The sequence below is a fragment of the Cetorhinus maximus genome, chromosome 26 (assembly GCF_964194155.1).
Source record: "Cetorhinus maximus chromosome 26, sCetMax3.hap1.1, whole genome shotgun sequence".
NCBI classification, from domain to species: domain Eukaryota; kingdom Metazoa; phylum Chordata; class Chondrichthyes; order Lamniformes; family Cetorhinidae; genus Cetorhinus; species Cetorhinus maximus.
This window is the reverse complement of record NC_135904.1, coordinates 17,233,379-17,254,674: the sequence shown is the minus strand read 5'-3', so window position 1 is coordinate 17,254,674 and position 21,296 is coordinate 17,233,379. Positions and strand designations below refer to the sequence as shown.

The window sequence follows — 21,296 nt, the reverse complement described above, 5'->3', positions numbered from 1 at the left end:
GAAAAACATGAAGTGCCAGGATTTGTTTAGCCAGGGTAAGTAATTGCTTCTGCAAAGACACTAAGGCTGGAATTTTCTGGGACCTTTGACAGGCCCTTAGGCGTGAAGGCTGCCAAGCGGGAAGGCACCAATAGTGTGCCAGATGCCTTCCTGCTGCCATGCCATTTTGCCAGCTGCTGGGAACCCAATTTTTTTTATTCTTGTGGGCATTGCTGGCAAGGACAGCATTTGTTGCCCATCCCTAATTGCCCTTGAACTGGGCGGCTTACTAGGTCATTTCAGAAAGCAGTTAAAAGCCAACCACGTTGCTGTGGATCTGGAGTCACACGTAGATCAGGCCGGGTAAGGAGGGCAGATTCCCTTCCCTAATGGGTGGGTTTTTACTACAATCGATGACGGTTGTCATGGTCACCATTAAAGAGACTAGCTTTCAATTCCAGATTTATTAATTGAATTTAAATTCCACCAGCTGCCTTGGTGGGATTTGAACCCATGTCCCCAGAACATTAGCTTGAGCGTCTGGATTACTAGTCCAGTGACATTACCGTTACACCAATGCCTCCCCCTGAACTACTCATGTCTAGTTCTGGGCCTATTTTTGCCCTGGAGGTGGGGGGGAGGCTGCCAAGTAAACCCTGCTGGCCCGCCAATCGGCTCCAGGAGAGGACTCCTTTTTTGGTACTCTTTGGCACACCCCAGCGGAAGTAGCCAGACCTGTGCATCTGTGCCACCTGTCCTCAGCAACATCCACCCTCCCCTCCTAAATTTAATCCCATACCCCACTCCTTTCCTGTAGCCCCTCATAAGAAACAGAAACAGAAACAGGAGTAGACCATTCGGCCCCTCAAGCCCGCTCTGCCTTTCAATAAGATAATGGCTGATGATCTTGTGTTTCGATTTCCACATTCCCATCTACCCCGGTAGCCTTAGATTGTTGTTAGGCAAGGGAATCAATCTACCTCTGCCAGTGATGTAGCCCTAGTATTGCCAATCATTCTCCATGACTGGAGCTCCCTATCTCTAGGATCTTCCTGGCAAATCTACACGGCATGCTGTCTATATTAGAGAAACCCAAAACTGTACACTGCTTTCTAACTGTGGGCTAAGCTGAGGTAAAACTGCGCACTATGTAATGCAAAAGCCTGTAAGAATCACTTAAAAAATATCATTTTATTTATAAAAACGACGCTGTTACCAGAATTCATAGAGTCTCAGAGGAGTACAGTGCAGGAGGAGGCCATTTGGCCCATCGAATTTGCGCAGGCTCTTTCGAAAACAATCCAGTTAAAGGCTCCCTTTCCCCATTTATCCTTTTAATTCTTTTCTGCTTCAAGTGTTTATACAATTCCCTTCTGAAGGCTACTTACTGAATCTGTTTGCACCACAATATCGAGCAGCGCAGTCCAAATCCCGATCATTGATTAGGTAAAAGAGCTTTTCCTCATGCTGGCCCTGGTTCTGTGCACATTACGCAAGTTTCTAGAAACTGAAGGTTACAGGACGCTGAAACTCCAATACCCTCATACAGTTTATTTCAAACCCTCTTTAGAGTAACATATAGAAAGCAGAACCTCCTCTCTGAGAGTTTGAGTTAATATCTAGTCTTTTAAAACTATTTTTCAGGTTTTTCTCAAATGTGCAATCTATACATAGTTGTAACAAAGTGCGGCTACATTTATAAAGCTGTAGATATCCTGCTAAAATTTGAATTTGCCAGCAATTTTTTGTTTACTCAAGATGTACCTATTAAAAATCATAACGAAACTAGAATACCGACAATGTTTGCGATTCCTGTGAAGCAGAACAACATTGCAATACACCAATGAAATACAGCCAACAAGATGTAGTCATGTTTATAATCAAACACCACTCAAAGTCAAATATCAGTTGATGTTTTTCTAGCTAGACTTGTGATATAAAATATTAAAGGGTATTTTTAGGACTTAATTAATTTAAAATCAATTTTAATTGTTTTGCAGAAAGTTTAAAGGGTCCAGTTTTTGGAGAAATTTGTGTCAGAAAATAGAACTTGTTTTCTGCCTTTCATAGCACACAAGAAATAGGAGCAGGAATAGACCATTCGGCCCTTCGAGCCTGGTTTGGCATTCAATATGATCATGGCCGATCTTCTACCCCAGCTCCACCCTCCCCATATGCCTTAATTCCCTTCATATCCCAAAATCGATCCACCTCTGTCTTAAACATATTCAGCGACTGAACATCCACTGCTCCCTGGGGTAGAAGAATTCCAAAGATTCACAACCTTTTAAGTGCAGAGATTCCTCCTCATCTCCATTCTTGATGGTCGACCCCTTATTCTGAGACTTTAATCCCCACATTCCAGATTTCCCAGTCTGGGGAAGCATTTTCTCAGTACCGACCCTGTCAGGCCCCTGATGAATTTTCTATGGTTCAATGAGATCACCTCTCAATCTTCTGAATTCCATTGAATATAGGCCTAGTCTGCTCAATTTGTCCTCAATTCCCTCAACCCAGGAACCAGTCTCATGAACCTTTGTTGCACTCCCTCTAGGGAAAGAATGCCCTTCCTTAGATAAGGGACCAAAGCTGCACACACTACTCCAGGTGAGGCCACACCACTGCCCTGTATAATTGTAGTAAGATTTCTTTACTCTTATGCTCCAACCCTTTTGTTTCCTTTCATTTACAAATTTTGCATCAAGTAACTGCAACATTCAGCGGTTTAGTGAATACTGCATAATATGATTGTCAATCTGCTTCATATATCTGTAAACCTGGTTTAAAAGAAGCCCTTAATAGCAAGCATTAGAACAATATTTACAGATTCGGATTACTGGCTGTACATACAATTGTGGTGAATGTTTTTCAGTAGCCACACAATTTGGATCAGTTCTATAATGCTCTGTTTTTGAGATCTGGCAAATTACAAAGTCCTGCTATAAAAATCATGTTTGTTAACTGTGCTTTATCTCTGGATCTTTTTCATAATGATATAATGAAAGGCTGGAACTTTTTACTGATGATGTAATTAATGAGCAATACAATTGAGCCATGGAAAGATTGACAGCACAGAAGGAGGCCATTCAGCCCATTGTGTCTGTGCCAGTAGTGTCACAAACCTGAATCATTTGTGGTCTTCCCATCTACCCCAACCCTTATAATTTGGCTGGAGGGAAGAAAAGCAATTTTTAGAATCCTCCATTCCTGTCAACATTACAAATTGCTCATCCTGGATTAGTTTGGGCTAATGCCCGATTGGTCTAATCTTTTTTAGCCAGTATTCCTTGGGGATTGCTAAGCTGGTTCTTGTGCCTAAACGCTCTGCAGTTGGGTAAGGACTTGTATCCATATGAGGAGGGACGTGATGCACAATCAAGCAAAACTCTACCTATGTGCAGTTCTCGCTAGTTTGGTTTGGAGACATGTAGACACGGTAATAGGTTTCCATAATGGTCAGGCACCCAGCTAACTGAAATAAAAGACACTGGAAGATGCTAGCCAGATATGGTTGGGTGTAGTTCAACAAAAGGAAGAGAAAACTATGTGACCTTATAAACTGTTCCCTAATAGCAAATCCAACCAAACCTCATGTACCATGGGGTGCAAGTAATGATTACAAAGATTATCGGATGTCCCAGGATAGACTTGTTCAACTACAGCTTTATTTAAATTTTTAAATTTGTTCATGGGATGTGGGTGTCACTGGCTAGACCAGCATTTATTGCCCATCCCTAATTGCCCTTGAGAAGGTGAGCCAGCTTCTTGAACTGCTGTTGTCCATGTGGTGTAGGTACACCTACAGTGCTGTTAGGGGGGGGAGTTCCAGGATTTTGACCCAGCTTCAATGAAAGAATGATGATATATTTCCAAGTCAGGATGGTGTGTAGTTTGGAGGGGAACTTGCAGGTGGTGGTGTTCCCATGCGTCTGCTGCCCTTGTCCTTCCAGGTGGTAGGAGCCTCAGGTTTGGAAGGTGCTGTCGAAGGAGCCTTGGTGAGTTGCTGCAGTGCATCTTGTAGATAGTACACACTGCTGCCACTGTGCGTTGGTGGTGGAGGGAGTGAATGGTTAAGATGGATGGTGGATGGGTGTCAATCGAATGGGCTGCTTTGTCCTGGTTGGTGTCACACTTCCTGAATGTTGTTGGAGCTGCACTCATCCAGGCAAGTGGAGAACATTCCATCACACTCCTGACTTGTGCCTCGCAGACGATGAACAGGCTCTAGGGAGTCGGGAAGTGCGATACTTGCCTTGGAATTCCCGGACTCTGACCTGCTTTTATAGATATAGTATTTATATGGCTGATTTAGTTCAGTTTCTGGTCAATGATAACTCTGGCGATGTTGATTATAGGGTGATTCAGCAATGGTAAGGCCAAAGCCTCAAAACAGATGAATCTAAGACCTGTCCACCCCATGGATTCAGTAACCTGGGACAGCCTAGTGCCATCCCAAATTTGGCTGCCAAACAAACCAGTGGGAGGAAAAAAATAAGGGTTAAATTTTTAAAGTCTGTAATCCAAAGGAAGTAAATGAGAAGGGGAGTGAGCAACGCAATTAAAAAAATTAAACGAGGTGTCAGGGCAGGGCAGGTAGCTGAAACAAGAGTTACCTGTGCAGCAGGCGCTGGAAGAATCCTTTGCCAACCAGTTCAATTGATTTTTTTGGTTATGTGGAACGACAGCTGTGACTATCAGGCATTTCGAAGTACCTGTAGATCCTGCCAAACTGGAATTAGTTGATACCGGCATGACTCATAGGAGACTAAAGCCTGTGCGTAAGGTCTTGTTAAGGCCTTTTTAAATGGAATGGGATGGGGAGAGTTCTTGCTAACTGCTGAAGCATCATAGCAGATGTGCCGCCTTCTTGCCCCTAGCAGCCCATTACTTCAACGAGTTTGCCAACTAATGTGGCCAAGTTAACATCACAGTTTTCTAATAGTCCTTCTGCTTGTGTTTTTGGACTAGTTAGATTACTGTAACGATCACTGCTTTTATGTTGGCTGTAAAACAGATCAGGATGGTGCCTGCACTAAGAAGTTGATGACACAGGAGTTTTCAGATAATGCTAACAGACGTTTCCTGGAGAGCCCTAGGCGGCTGTTGGCCTGTAAGCCTTTTAGGGCCAGCCTTTATAAAGACAGTTTTCTGACACAATTTATTAGGAACAGGGGAATCAGCAAAAAAAAAACACATTTTCTGTGTGGGAGATGTGTTTAAGAGATGGTGCCTCAGCAAGGTGGCACTGTGGCATTGAAAGACTGGACCTGAATCAGTCCGCTGTGACATATTCAGTATTTGAACCAGTCTGTGGGGTACTGTCAATAATTAGCCACCGCTGGCTCAGTAATGAGACTAGAATGAGTAGTCCTGTCACTGGGGGCAGAATTCAGCCACTTGTCCCCAAATAACAAAATTGGATAACTGGATAATTGCCAGTTTGTCTATAGTTCTCCACAACTTTTTGCCTGTGAGTCATTGTACACGAATTGTGCATGTTGCTATGAATTTCATCAGTGTTTGAATAAAAGCTAAGATTTAAAAATCTGATAGCCACAGTTATGACTTATACAAGTGGCATGCAGGTGTGCCAGAGGTGCAAGGCAAAACTATAATTACCTTCCTGAATTTTTCAAACTATTTCCTTGGGTTAGTGAGGGTAAGAACCAACTGGGGTTCCTGCTCCTGATTGTAGCTACACAGGTGTGGATGTTGTGTTTAGCTGTGGTGCATTCCTCCAAAGTCAAATAGCTCGCCGACACGAGCTGTCAAGGCACATTGTCAATGGCCACTTGGATCAAGTGTCAGAAGGCATCCAATTGTCATTGGAACTATACCCGAAAAAGGAATCAAAGCCTTCAGGAGAGAAAGCGAGACAGGCAAAGGAAGTATTGAACTAGAATGTTCCTATTTTACTGTGAAAAGGGGCTGCTTTAAGGATGTCAGGAATCGTACCAGCATTCCAGGCGAGCCTGTGAAATGTTGCTCGTGGCTGCAGCTTCTGGAGATCTTTTAAGTAGAAAAATAGCCTTCCTTTCCCGACAGCAATTTGTCTGAATTAATGATTAACTGAGTGATTTTAATTCAGAGCAAAGTAAACTCTGCAAGTTAATGAATTTGTACGGGATGTGCAAGTCCAGGGTTCCTATTCCGCAGCGTAACTGGACTTCTGGCCACCTACAGGCCATGTTGACCCCATTTCCTGTCACAGGGACAGGGGTCATTCCAGAACTTGGGCAGGTGCCTACATTGGCACTTCAGAGGTGCCTGCATCAGTGTGCCAGCAAAATATCGAAGTTCCATCCAGGTACTTAGAAAGGAGGACCCTAGGAACTGAAGAAAAAGGGATCTTTTTTTTTCCTGCAGTTAAGAGAGCAAATTGCTGACTTTTTCAAGGTAATTCAATTTGTCTTTGAGCAGTGATAGCTGTTCCTATTTGCCAATTGATGGTGCACTGGGCACAATTCTAGGAATGCGCTCTCCCAACTAGATACTTTTCAAAGACTCGAGCAGACTTGGAGAGGACGAGTAGAAGATTCGTCTAGCAGCCTCTTTTCCCCCACCTTCCCCCAAATTGGAATTTGGGCTGTGGAGCGAATTGAGTGGTGGAAACCTAAATTTCAGTGCCCCGATCGGCAATCGGACAATTCACCCAAATTCCACTCTCGCACATAACCAGAGCTCGAGGCCTCTTGTTTTGAACTTGTCATCAATCAGGGGCATAAAATGCAGCCAACCCTCGTACCTGATTTTTGCCACACTTTGGTTTTGATATCAGTTGAACTATGAGAGTATTACACCAGTGCCATGAATTGGGAATAGGATGGCTACTTGCCGAAGAAGATGGGTGGCCAGACTTCACATTATGCTTCAACTATTCAAAAACCAGTATTTTCATCATTGTGTTAAACAAAGTCTGAAATAAAGACAAAGTGCTGGAACTACTCAGCATGTCTGACCACATCTGTGAAGAGTGAAACAAGAGTTAATGTTGAGTCGAATGTGACTTTTCTTCCAGCATCTGCAGTACTTTTATTTTTCAATACAAAAATCAAAGCAGTACTGTCATCACCATGGCAGTGACTAATCCTGTTATTGCTAGACAAAAAAGTCAGGTAGTTTTGGTCATCGTTCTTTGTCTTGGCATCTACTTTTTGTTTGATTATGAAGCACTCTTGTTTTTTTTTTAAAAATGTTAACCAAACCATAAAATTGCAAGTTGTTAGCACATTACCAAAGTACAAACTTCCGATTTCAGAAGCGGAATGAAATGTGAAATGAATATTAGCTGATAAATTAATGTTTAAATAACATAATCTCAAATGATCTGACTGTGTCTCCCTTTTGTATGTTACCATCATTTGTGAGCCTTGTCATCAACATTTCATACTCATTCCCATTATTTGTCCCTTGTTTTCTCTGTTTGCGTTTTTGTTCTCGTTGAAGACCGTCACAGGACTGCCATTGGCTGAATGAGGATGGAGAGCTGTGGATGGCTTATCAAGGGTTAAAACAAACCAACAGGTTACCACGTTTATACCTAGGGCCTGTCTACGTCTGCACTTTGTTTGTCACTAACCAGAGACCTTTGCTGTGCACTTGTGTCACAAAAATATGCTTTGGCACGTTTTAATGTTGTGTTAATGTCACGGTGAAAAATACTCAAACTCCTATCTATAGAGTTAGACTTGCTGTGTTAACAAAGCTTAAAGCAGGAAATGTCAGAATTTGTCATTGCAAGTCAAGTCTAGTAGTGTGTAGTGAATTCTAATTCGACTTATTAATTGTCTGCTCTGCTGTTACTTCAAAGTAGAATTTTTTAATGCACATTTCCTGCTTGTTGGCAATATAATCCTTTTTAACAGCTATGTACTGCTAATTCTAGAATAACAGAAGTAAGGAGGTTGTGAAATGTTACCTGGTGGTGGCAGCTTTTAAAACCTTCAAACACGTTAGGATTAGTCCCTTTTCTAAATCAAGAGTGATTGAAAAAAGATCAGTTGATAGAGAATTAATGTTGATTTCACTGCAAAGATTGAAATGCAGAGGAGGGGATCATGCTGTGTGTCATCACACTGTCCTCTCACTTCCAGCATTGAGATCTAACCAAGACTGGTTAGAAAAAAAGGCCATCTCAAAAAAAAAAATCTGGAATTAAAAGTCTGATGATGACCACAAAGCCATTGCCGATTGAGGTAAAAACCCATCTAGTTCACTATTGTCCTTTAGGGAAGGAAATCTGCCATCCTTACCTGGTCTGACTCCAGACCCACTGGAATGTGGTTGACTCTTAAATGCCCTCTGAACAAGGGCAATTAGGGATGGGCAATAAATGCTGCCCACATCCCATGAATGAATTTTTAAAAATTCTGTTTCTAACGAGCCCAACACAAAATTATACCTGAAAAAAAAAGAAAATGCTGGAAAAACTCAGCAGGTCTCACAGCATCTGTGGAGAGAGAAACAGAGTTCACATTTCGAGTACGTATGACTCTTCAGAGCATTTGCTATTAATAAAATTATACCTAGTTACCAATCCTACTTGAACATGCTGCAGCAGTGTCTTGTGTGGGAAATGTAAGTATTCCATCAGTACAGAAAAGAGCAACTACTCTGGGTCTGAAGCCTATGGATTGGGTAGAGTAAAGGGAGCTTTGCTGTATAGCCAGTGGTGCTATACCTCGACACTGGGTTATTGTAATGAGAAAGTTCCTCAGTGCTCGAATCCCTTATCTTGACTTGTGCAAACTTTCATGTAATTAAGTCAAAAAAGATGCAATGTTCGTCATTGAATACGGGCAGCAAGCAAGTAGACTTTTCAACCTCATACTTTCTAGTAGAAATGCCATCTAATCGCAGACAATTAACCTGGGGTTCCTCTAGCACCTCAACTCTTATGCAGTAATAACCTTTCGCTGTAGCTATGCTAATGTTCCTTTTAAGCCAACTGAACCGATTTGCAAGGCACAATCTTCAGTGTGCATCCAGGAGCTAATTCCTTGTAGCTGTTATTGTTGATGTCATGTTGCTGCTTTACATACTTAAACCTTCACAAAGTATTACATCACAAATGTTGATATTAAAGTTATCTAAGGTTATTGTTGTGTTCAATATTTGGGAAATAAAAAGGAAGTGATAATACTTGACTTTCATCCTTATTTAAAAAAAAAATCATGAATAATTTCATTCATCCACTTGCCTGTACCACTTTGAGAGGTTTAAAGGATGTTGTGCCCTGAGAAGAGCACAAAGCAGCAGTTATAGCCTTGAGTGTTGACCACTCTGAGTTGGGAGTGTTGATTTAGAAAGGCACGGTTAGAGTTTTATAATGCCTTCTTTTCTGCAGATTACTGGAATCCCAGCTTCAGGGCCAGAAAAAGAATTATGAGAATGAGTTGGAGATTTTACATGGGGAGGTTCAGAATCTCAAGGAGGAGATAAACCGTCAACAGCAGCTATTGGCCCAGAACTTGCAACTGCCACCCGAAGCCCGAATTGAAGCCAGTCTGCAACATGAGATTACTAGGTTAACCAATGAAAATCTTGTAAGTATCACCTTGCTTTGTCAGAACAACAGTGCAACAAAATACATCAGTGTAGGTAACAAATGAAGCCCATTTCCTTTTTAACCCTTCTACATGTACAAACCACAAGCCATAGTGTTTAGGTGTTCGTTGTTTACAACTATAATTATATGCACAGCATCAGCAGAATTATTTACCCAAACATTCTGATCTGAGAAAAATGGGCATGTTTATTGATCCATCATTGTAAAATACTGCAGTTCAGTAATGGGGCTAGGTGTAGAGCTTAGTCATAGCAGAAACAGTTTTTAATGTTGGCTATATAAAATGGAACCAAAGAAGAAAACTTTCTCTTTAACTGTAACTATAGGAAGAGGTAACTTTTAGTCATCCAGCATTGCCCTCAGAATGTGAAGTAATTTTTAGTGGTTCTGTTATATTATGATTGTTCTTGTGTTTTCCAGTTATGACAAATGACACAGAACTCTTAATTTTGCTTTAGAATTGTGGCAGAATATGCATGCAGTTTTTCACTGTGCACCATCTTGGCAATGCACAGTTTAACTGTTGGTATCCTGGTGGTGGGAACTTTGCTTCTTCAGCATTTCTTTCTGACTTGAAATGGATCTTTGGCATTTCTGAGATGATCCATTAGGCAAGAATCATTTTCCATTCAGACTGAAATGGCCAACAGATGCTGGTTCTAAACACAATATTATCATGTACTATGGAGTGAATAATGGAATCAATTCATCCTGAAAAGGGGATCTATCATTTTGGCATTTCCTCATAAATGTTAAACATGTGTCTACCCCATCCCAATTTTTACATTACCCCACATCTAGTTAAATAATCATATGTGTGGGGCAGTGGAGAGAAATGCTCCCATCTGTCATTTGCCATTTTAGATATTGCTCTCACAACTTACAGAATCCAGGTATAGTACGTGCCATGTAGTGGCCTCAATTTCCACACCCCCCAAATGAAATGAAAACAGAGAGGGCAGTGCCTTCAAGGCTGATGTGATAAGAACAAAAATAAATGGGTAGCTTGGTCTCTTTACCCCCTCTTTGTATCTGAGAAAAATGGGATGGTTGCTCTCCAACTTCCAATAACATTAGCTACAATTTTACAAATGAATGAATTAATATTGTTATTGCATAACATGGAGTCTAACTGAAAACATCTGCTTCAGCTTAGTACACTAAATTCTTATTCAATAACTAAACTGATTCAATTATTTATCATTAACTAGTTGCCCACACTAAGCTTTTTAATAAATTACACATGGTGTCAGGATGTCGGTGCTTCAGTATGCCAAGCCAGAAATTAGGATTTGCGTACATGTGATAAATTTTGGCTTCTTAGTGAAAATTGAGTCCTTCTCATTGGGAAAACCAAAGAGCCAAGTCAACTGGAGAGCAGCATTGATTGAAACAGGGGAGAAGATTATAATCTTAAACCTTCAGCCAGAGAGCGTGTGACATGGGGAGAGGGAAGGACAAAAAGAATGGATGAAAGGGTTGGAAAACAGACATCAACTACCTATTTAAGTATCAGGTAGCAAAGACAAACTGGTAGATGCATCTACAGTGTATAACAAATGATTTGTTCCTAATGAAAAGAGAAAAACCTAGCCACACCAGTTCAAATGTTTATCCTGAAGAGGTGCAACTTTATAAGTTATACAATGGACAGCAAAAGGAAGTGTGGCTCTGAAAGTTAATCATCTGGGCTTCCTGATGGTTCTGTCAGTAGATGCATTGTATTTTGGCTGTATTCTGCCAGAGTTCCTGCAGCTCATTGCCACCCAATGCCTCTGCCAGAAATTGTATATTTAGCGGGTATCAGGTTAGGACTGGGGATGTAGTTTGGCCGTGATGGTCAAATAGAGACGATGCAATCTCTCTGAATGGCTGCTGACACCTATGGCATTGTACTCAATGAAAGCCATCACCTTCAGGAGAGGAGAGAAGATAAGATGATTGTGGAATCTCAACAGAAATGTGTGTGGCTGCTGCACACATGAAATACAACAGGCCAAAATGAAAAACTGCACATACTAATAATCTGAAATAAAAAACAGAAAGTGGTGGTATTGCACAGCAAGTCAATTGGCATCTGTAAAGAGAATACACCAGTTATGACATGAATTCTGACACAGGGTGTGTCATTAATGCCACAACTGTGTCTTTGCTCCTTACAATGCTGATTGACCTGCTGTGTACTTTCAGCAATTTCCTTTGTATTTCACTATAATATTTGAAAATTATACTTAATCCATTGTTTTCCATTGTTGCGCTTGTTCAAGTGGAACATCTTTGCTTCAACATTGTAGGAATTAGGGGCCTGTAGGAAGTTTGCTAACATTTATCTTTATATCTTGCATTTCAGTTTGGAGAACAGGTTTAACTGGTTGTACTTATTACACTTGCAGTTACCAAAATCACATTACAGCTCATTATTGCACTTAATTCTCCTGATACACTTCAAATATTTTCTACAAAGTAAAGTAATATCAAGACTTATAGTTTAAAGTCAATTGTTTACTACAATAACAGTGAATAAATTGTCTAGCAGGAGTTGCTACTGTAGAAATGGATGAGCAGTAAATTTAGCTTAATCCATGAACACTTTACAAACATGCTATACTTATGGTAGAGTGACAACAATTACTGTCCTCTGAACTTCACAATATAGCAATGATAGTGCCTTTCAGAATGTTAAATTAGAATTGTATTGGAGGAAGATTAGTCATGCGAGAAGCTTGACACTGTCTAGGACAAAGCAGCCTGCTTGACTGACACCACATCCACAAACATTCGCTCCCTCCACCACTGATGCACAGTAGCAGCAGTGTGTACCTTCTACAAGATGCACTGCAAAAATTCACCAAGGCTTCTTAGACTTCATGTTCCAAACCCATGATCACTACCATCTGGAAGGATAAGGGCAGCAGGTACATGGGAACGCCCCCACCTGGAAGTTCCCCTCCAAGTCACTCACCATCCTAACTTGGAAATATATCGCTGTTCCTTCGCTGTCACTGGGTCAAAATCCTGGAACTCCCTTCCTAACAGCACTGTGGGTGTACTGCAGTGGTTCAAAAAGGCAGCTCACCACCACTTTCTCAAGGGCAACTAGGGATGGGCAGTAAATGTTAGCCCAGCCAGCGAAGTCCACATCTCATGAATGAATAGTAAGATAAAAATAAGAAACTATACCATAATTTCATGCTGTTAATGGACCGATCTTCTGAGCAGTCATTTGATGCAGCGATGCTTCTTCAATCAGACTCGCAAACTCGAGCAATTCATTTCAGATCCTGTTGAGGCACTTCAGCAGCTTCTTATCGCAGTCTTGTTGATCATCCACTATGCAAGTTGTTTTTGATTTAGCTTACATTGTCCATGACCTGATGTGGTTCCTGTTGGCCATATAAAACTCTGCATGATAACCAGGTTAGGTTAGGGTACAAACCTAATTTGTTAAATGGTGTCACTCGAAATTTATGGTTAATTGTTTGACTGGTGCAATATGAATGACTTTTAGTAAGTTTGAATTACAAAGAAATGCAGAGAGGTAAAGTGAAGGCCATAGAACACATAGACTCCTGTTAAATAACTACTGAATATTTCCCATTCTACTGGCACAATTTCTAAACCGTTTGGGTAATAGCACAAATCTCACCACTATTTTTGCAGTATTATGAGGAGTTATATGCAGATGACCCCATGAAGTATCAGTTCTACAGGATTTCGCTTTACAAACGGATCATTGTATGTAGATCAAACCATTGTTTGGCCTAAATTGTTCTCTTCCCACTTTCTCTGTCTGGAGCACTAACTGAAGAATGACTTGCCTGTGCACCTGCGAAGAAAAGTCTATGTTTTTTCCTCTTATGTATTGTGGCTACACAACAACTTACTATTTTACTGCCATCACTTTTAACACAGTGTAGCAATATATTTTCATTGCAGTTTATTGCTAATTCTGTTGTCTTGGTCTCGATGGTTTAGAGCGCAAGTCAAAAATAATTTATTTTAGTCTTTTTTGCTATCATTACACTGCTTTTAAAATTCATTTACCAATTAATCAAGATTTTTTTTCAATACTTGTCTCCTTCATATATTGTCCAACTTGCACAAATTGGTGAAAGCATTTACTAAATTCACTGCTGTTTCATCAACTGGCCAGACTTCTTTAGAACTCAAGAATTGCTTATGTTTCTAACCAGAAACAACTTGTCACTATCCAACCTTACTTCAGCTGGGGAAGACAAGACACAGGATCATTGGATGACTCCCTGGCGCTGCCCAGGTTACTGGAGTAACTCTGAAATGTGAGCTCATCTGAATTGGAGATTATCAGCAGTTCTGGGTTGAACCTAACCCTTTGATTTGGACTGGGCTTTGACTTTTGATTGAAGTCTGAAAACACTGCAGTTGACCATGTGCAAGACAATTAATTCTTAAAATCCATAAAGATACATTTTGCTCAAACCATAACTAACCCAGCTAGTTTTAATCATCTTAAGCCAGGAGATGCAGTTGCAGTGGGGCAAGTAGGCTTTACGAGGTGTACCCTCACCCACCCACTCTGCCAAAATTGTCTGTCCCAACCGATACATGATCAAAAACTCTCTGAGCCATTCCAGATAAGATTTGCTTTTGGCATTCGTGATAAACCAGCAAATTAATCTTTTTTAAAAAAACTTTTGTTTCTGTCAGTCACGTTTACACCTCTGTGAAACTGCATCAATTAACCAGCTGCTGCGCTGTGATTTGTTCGTGCCTAACCTGTTGATGCCAGCACTCTACACTTTCCTTGCATTATGCTATTTTACTAATCTTGAGTGTTTGCAAACTTGCAGTAACATGATTTCAGAAGTGCTCTATAGTCCAGTATATTCAGCCTGGTTCCCTTTGCTGCAGGATCTCATGGAACAATTGGAGAAACAAGACAAGACTGTCCGGAAGCTGAAAAAGCAACTCAAAGTATTTGCAAAGAAAATTGGTGAACTGGAAGGTATGGCTACATAGGTTGAAAACAAACTTCTCCCAAAATAGCTGCTTGTGAGTAAAATAAGAACAGAATAAGCAGAAGCTTAGCCTAGACCATTTCAAATGGGATGCTTTGAATGAAAGCAAAGTGCTGCAGATGCTGGAGATCTGAAATATAAACAGGGAGAGCTGGAAGAACTCAGTAGGTCTGGCAGCATCCGTGTAGAGAGAAACAGAGTTCACGTTTCGAGTCCAATATGACTTCAGAACTGAAGAGAGGCAGAAATGTGATGGGTTTCATGATGTTGAAAAAGTGGGGAGGCTCCAAGGGATCGAAAGGGAAGATCAGGGATGAGTTAGAGGGCGGGGGGAGATTAAATGACAAAGGTGTCGTGGAACAGAAGGCAAAGGGAGAAATCATTTGCTGTGCAATATTCTTTATGTGTTGCCTTCTTGGATAAGATTATTTCTTAGAAAATTATGTTGAAAACAGTCTCATTTTTGACGAGGTAACAATAATGGAAAGGGTATACAAGTAGTGACTCTGGGTTTGTGGCCTCTTGCCTGGAAAGGTTTGATTTTCGTTTTTCATTCATTCATGAGATGTGGGCATCACTGGCAAGGCCAGTATTCATTGTCCGTCATTAAATGCCTTTGAGAAGATAATAGTGAACCACCACCTTGAAAACCAATTGAGTGGCTCTCTGACCCTGCCTCTACCCCTCTCTGGAGAAAGTAAGATCAAGGCAGGGCTGGACAGATTCTTGATTAACAAGAGAGTCAAAGGTTATTGGGGGCAGGCAGAGTGTGGAGTTGAGGCCACTATCAGATCATCCATGATCTTATTGAATGGTGGAGTAGGCTCGAGGGGTGGAATGGTCTACTCCTGCTCCTAATTTGTACGTTCGTATTAGGCCATTTCAGTTAAGAGTCAGCCACATTGCTGTGTGTCCAGAGTCGCATATAAGCCGGACTGGGTTGGATGGCAATTTCCTTTCCCTAAAAGACACTAGTGAACCAAATGGGTTTTCATGACAATTCTTTCATGGTCATCATTGCTGACATTAGCTTTTTATTTGAGATTTATTTAAATAATTGAATTCAGAGGCCCCCAGCTACCCTTGTGGGACTTGACCTCATGAATCTAACTCATCAGTCCAGGACTCTGGATCACCAGTCAAGTAATATAACCACTATGCCACTGTACTGTTTATTTTATGTAGTATATTTTTTGTGTAATGATACTAAAATGCCTCCTTCCCATCTCAAGTTACTATGTTACAATTATATTTTATATTATAAAGATGGTATATGATTTAAGTGTGACCTGCCTTTTTTTTCTTCAGTCATGAGAGGGAGGCTGCCTCCTTGAACTGCAGCTCACCACCGCCTTCTCAAGGGCAATTAGGGCTGGGCAATAAATGCTGGCCCAACCAACGAAGCCCACATCCCACGAATGAATAAAAAAAACAAGCATTGTAGCTATACTAAAACTTAAATCACATATCACCTTTTATGTTGCTCAGTGAAGATGTGGAAATTAATATTTTTGATAAAATGTAAAATAGCACTCTGCAAGGTGGCAGTATCTATTAATACTCCCATTTAAGTAACTTTATGATGCATATGGAGTTTTACTCACAGATTTTGAAACTTGTTTCCCAGTTAATTTATAATGTATATTGTCAAAGTAATACCTTGTAAAGTATTTAAGGCCTATTCCCCCTCAAACAATTGTATGCAATACACCACGTAGACAGGTAACTTAAAAGAGATGTCTGTTCATATTGTCTTTCTTTGGAACAGTGGGCCAGACAGAGAATGTATCTCCGGCTCAGTTAGCGGACGAACCCATCCGTCCTGTGAATATTCCAAGGAAAGAAAAGGATTTCCAAGGAATGCTGGAGTACAAGAAGGACGATGAGCTTAAGCTTATCAAGAATCTTATACTAGGCGAGTATGCCCTTCTGTGGTCTTGGTTGTGTTCACTCCTGTATTATTTGAAAACCAAACCCTTATCCTTTTGCTGTTCTGCAGTTGTACTGTCTTAGCATGTTGTTTCTGCACTGTAATTCAGTATTCTTGTAGAAATTCACTCTGTCTTGAATTGAATTAAATTTGGAGTGACAGCTAACAGCAACGGGGAAAGTATAGCCGAGATCTTCCTTGAAGAGCCTGGAGTGAAGTGCTCTGTGTGCACTGAATTTTCCCAGAATTTCTCTTTTGCAAATCTTCAACAGCATTACATTCAAGTTCCCCTCCGAATTTCATACCAACCTGACTTGGATATGTATCGCTGATTTTTTTTTTCCCAATATATCACCAGGTCAATATCTTCAAACTCCTCCCTAACACATCTGTGGGAGCCCCATTGTAACAAGCATTGCAGTTATACGAAAGCTGGCTAAGCTGCCTTTCCATGACAACACGGGGTGGGCAATAAACGTGACCTTGATATGATTGCCTACATCCCCAGAACAAGTAAAAAGTAAGGGTGAATTTAAATGGACATGTGGAGCACACTAGAGGTGGAAATTGTAGTTAAGTGAAATTTATGATTGTACTGAAATAATGACCAAGAATTTCAAAAACATTTGGAAGAGTTTAACTCGTTTGGTGGAATTGCTAATGCTTAATGAAGAGGGGTCTAAAACTGACAGACAGAACTAAAGATAAAAGAAACCCATGGGCTGAATTTTCCAGGGGTTAGGGGAGTGAGGGCAGGGGTGGCGTATTGTTCACCCTGGAAGAAATGTCATATGACAACAAGCTGCGGGTGGCCATAATTAGGTGAGAATGGGACTCCTGACCCTCAGCAGGAGGAAGGGCCGCCCTCCAGAGCGGCCAGTCTGATTGGCCGGCAGCTCCAGCAGTCCCAGCAGCGCCAAAGCTCAGTAGTGGGCATTGCCCGGGACTGCAAGCAGGCCCACAGCTGATGAGGACATGGAACCCAGAGAGGGATAAGTCGGGGATATTGGATGGGGAGGGACTGGGGACCCCAGGGAGGAGATCAAGGGGGCTTGGTGAGGGGTGGGGGGAGGTTTTGGAGTCCAGGCAGGGTGGAACAAAGGGGAGTGTATCATCGTGGTGGTGGGGAGGGTGGGGTGTGCTCCCAGTGGACATACCCCCCCCCTTCCTTTCCACTTTTAAGTAGTTTCCTGGAAAAAATGGTCTGCCCGGCAGCCCACACCAACACATTATGACATAGGCAGCGCATTATTCCAGTCAATTGGCTTGTTAACAAGCTCAGTTGACTGTTAATTAGTTATTTAAAAATGGCAGGCGGGCTGCTGATTGCAGCACCCACCCACCTACTGTAATACGAGGGACAACTTGGGGGTGGGTGGGAAAGGTGGTAGGCTTGCCACCTTTTTTGCATTTGACGTGCCCTCTGTTGAAAACACACTGGGCAGGGAGCTATGAAATCCAGCCCATGTTGCAGACACAAATCTATCGGTAAGTAATGGAACAGCTCAGCGCCCAACCCCTGTTTGTTGGCTGTTTGAAGTATAGAGGAAGCTATGTGAGGTATTTGAGAATTGCTTTTTGTGCTGTTCCATGTTACTACCCCATGGTTTCAGCTTCAGCTTTCCACCACACCTGAAAAGAGAGAGAGCCAAGTTTTCTATCCCCATCTATGCCCCTCATAATTTTGTATACCTCTATCAGGTCCCCTCTCAGCCCTCTCTGCTCTCAGGAAAAGCAGTAGCCAACTACTCCCACGGATATGCATATGTCTTTTTGTACTTTGTACCAGTGACCCTCGCTGTTGTCAGAGCTGCAGCACTGAAATAATAAAAAGCCAACCAATGAGGCCAACACAATTATTTCTTAATTTAAACAGTAAACATCCCTGGAGCAGCACAAAAATCATAGGATCATGTATTTGATGACTTAACTCACCCATGCCAAAATTTCCTGGAATTGCTGCATTATAACAATGGCAAATGTGATAAAAAAAAATATCATTTATGTTTTCAGTAAATTCTGACCCAGTGTCCTGCATGCCCAAGTCTTAGCATATGGAGTGTTGGCGTATGGGGTGGATATTTAAATGAAATGGGCACATCATACAGCGTTGGTCTCCAACGCCTAGAAATTATGGGGGGAGGGATTTTACAGCTCCCTGTCGGCATGTTTGAAGGGCGGGGTGAGGGGGTACGTAAAATAAAGCAGGTGACCAGCCCACCACCTTGTCACCTACCCCCAATCTGTGTCCCCATATTACAGCGGGCGGCTAAGGCGTCAGGCCCGCCCTCAAGCCTATAGAGACCCTTAAGTTGCTGGTTAAAAGCCACTTAAGGACCTCTTTCTGCCGTCGCCGCCATAATAGATTGGACAGAGGGAGGCAGAAGGAAGGCGGCCAACCCGCAACTTTAACAGCTCGGGCTGAAAAGCGGGCAGAGAGGGGCTGCTTCCTTTGGGGATTCCCCTGTGCTCATCAGGGGGGGGACCACCCCTCAAGATGGTACTCCCACTTTGTGCTCTTCCCTGGCCTCTAACCCCACCCAGCTTGCTAGGATCTCAGATCCCTCCCCAAAATCCCAGACTTACTTTGAAGTCCAGTATTCATGTCCCCTCTTCTTGGGACTCCCTTGTGGTCCCAGCAGTGGCCACTAGTTTAGCCAGCAGCTCGCGAGGGCTGGTCTTCCTCTACCTGAGGGGCAGAAGTCCCATTCTCCACTTGCTAAGGCCATCCCCCAACATTTTATTGCAAGGTACTGACTGCCTTTGCAACTGGAGTGTGGTGGTGAGGGGGCTGGTGATCAGTGTGGGGGAGAGGATACACAAAGTGCGCAGAGTTCCAGTGGGATAGCCCCCTCACTCATTTTATTCTGCCCAGCCGAATTTGTCCGACCAAAATGTGTGGTCAGCAGCAGAAAATCTAGGTTTAAATAAGATGCTTCTTGATTTCAAGGCTCATAGTTCTGACTAGGGGTAGCGAATGACCAGGCCCAGTGGAAAATGCTGCACTGCTTACTTTATTCCCGGTTCAGTGTAATAACCTTTTAAAAGCAGCTAGACACTTTTGCTACAACTAAAGCAAAATACTGCAGATGCTGGAAATCTGGCCTATTGGAGATTTTTGCTGTCCGCTTCTGAAAGCAAAAACATAAATTCCTGCTGAATGATTGGCACAAAGAGCTCGTCTATTTCCTCATTTCGTGGTTAAGAAAATTGCAATTGGGACCACCCGGGAACGATTTGAGTGACGGTGTTTGATGTTTATCTGGCTATGTCATCACCAGCCATTTATTCCTGGTACATAAATGAGAAGCACTGACAGGGTGTGGGTGAAGAGTAGCAGTCACCCTGCAGTGTGGGTGGAGCGAATGAACACGGAATGCTGAACTCCCACCAGTTTAGAATTGAGTCGCATCCTCCTCCAGGTTTGTGGAGAATGCCACGTCTTCGTTTGTATTTAGCTGAATAATGACCTGTGCCAGTGAAGAACGTGGAATTGGTGGATGTGTCAAGCAGCGATCTACATCTGGCTTGCGTTTGGCCTGCAGCTCTTTAGTCGATACCACCTTATACTGTCTTTCTGAAATTAACATGTGTACTCCTTTTTAAAATGCAGAACTAAAGCCTCGTGGTGTGGCTGTGAACCTGATCCCTGGGCTGCCAGCATACATCCTGTTCATGTGCGTGCGCCATGCTGACTACATCAATGACGATCAACGAGTGCGATCCCTGCTGACGTCAACTATTAACGGCATCAAGAAAATCTTGAAGGTATGAAAATTCTTTTCATGTTTTTGTATGAATCTAGAAGAGAATCTATTTACCTTTACAATGTATGAGTAAATCACATTGATCAGCAGATAGGGTGAATTGTAGCATTATTTCTTGCCGTGGTGGATTTGCCAATCCAGTACTATACACTCGGCCGCTGTGCTATACTTGAGCTAATTCTCTGTACGCAGAATAAGGAGTGACAACAAATGCTGGAAATGTACACCAGGTCCATCGGCATGTGAAAAGAATTAAGATTGTTTGGCATAAAAGCGAAATACTCCGGATGCTGAGGACCTGGAAGGAAGATGGAAAGCGCCACAAAAGCTCAGCAAGTCTGGCAGCGTCTGTGGTGGGAGGCACAGAGATTAACGGTTCGAGTCCAGTCTGACTGTTCATCAGAACTGCTAAGATTGTTTAGAATTTCAGATTGAGACATTGGCCTGAATGTGCTCATTTAAAAAAAAACAATTGGAATAAATCCAGCGTTTTCTTAGGGAAGAAAGGTGCAGATCAGAAAATCTAGTCTTTGTCAGAAGTTCTGACAAGGGTTAGCCTATTTTTCCCCCTGTGCTAATTAACCTGTACTTAATTTTGGATTTGCAGCACTTATATTCCTTTTCTATATATACCGTAGTACATAGATATTTTTGTTTTTTTGTTTACAATGAGTTAAGTCCATCTCGGGTATACAGCTAGAAATCTGCTACTGTTGGAGCTGCTCCATAATGATCATATTCAATGGTGGTGAACAATACATTGCCTACCATTGTAGTCACATGATCTAACATCACTGCCCAAATTGATCCCCGCTGAATAAAACCTTTCATATGTAATCAGACCATTAACATGAATGCTGCCTTATAATGACCAGTTATGTCCATCCAGCAGGAATTTAGAGAATGTTGTGCAATGATAAATCATTCATCCCGTACTTGTATATAAACAGTGACAACCAGAACTGGGGGTGCAAAAATATTTTAAGGAATAAGTAAAGATCACCTCAAACGCCATCCAGCAATACTGCACCTGAGAGCCAAGTAACTGGTAAATA

The 21,296-nt window shown here is 41.9% G+C and overlaps 1 protein-coding gene across 1 annotated transcript in view; it reads left to right on the top strand.

The window, feature by feature from the left end:
* Positions 1-21,296, top strand: part of myo5aa (myosin VAa) — a 193,630-nt gene that overhangs the window by 157,570 nt on the left and 14,764 nt on the right. The window contains exons 31-36 of the mRNA XM_078530249.1: positions 7,426-7,503; positions 9,326-9,524; positions 13,208-13,282; positions 14,438-14,531; positions 16,313-16,459; positions 20,088-20,242. Coding sequence (XP_078386375.1) covers positions 7,426-7,503; positions 9,326-9,524; positions 13,208-13,282; positions 14,438-14,531; positions 16,313-16,459; positions 20,088-20,242 — 748 coding nt within the window. The remainder of the gene's footprint in view (positions 1-7,425; positions 7,504-9,325; positions 9,525-13,207; positions 13,283-14,437; positions 14,532-16,312; positions 16,460-20,087; positions 20,243-21,296) is intronic.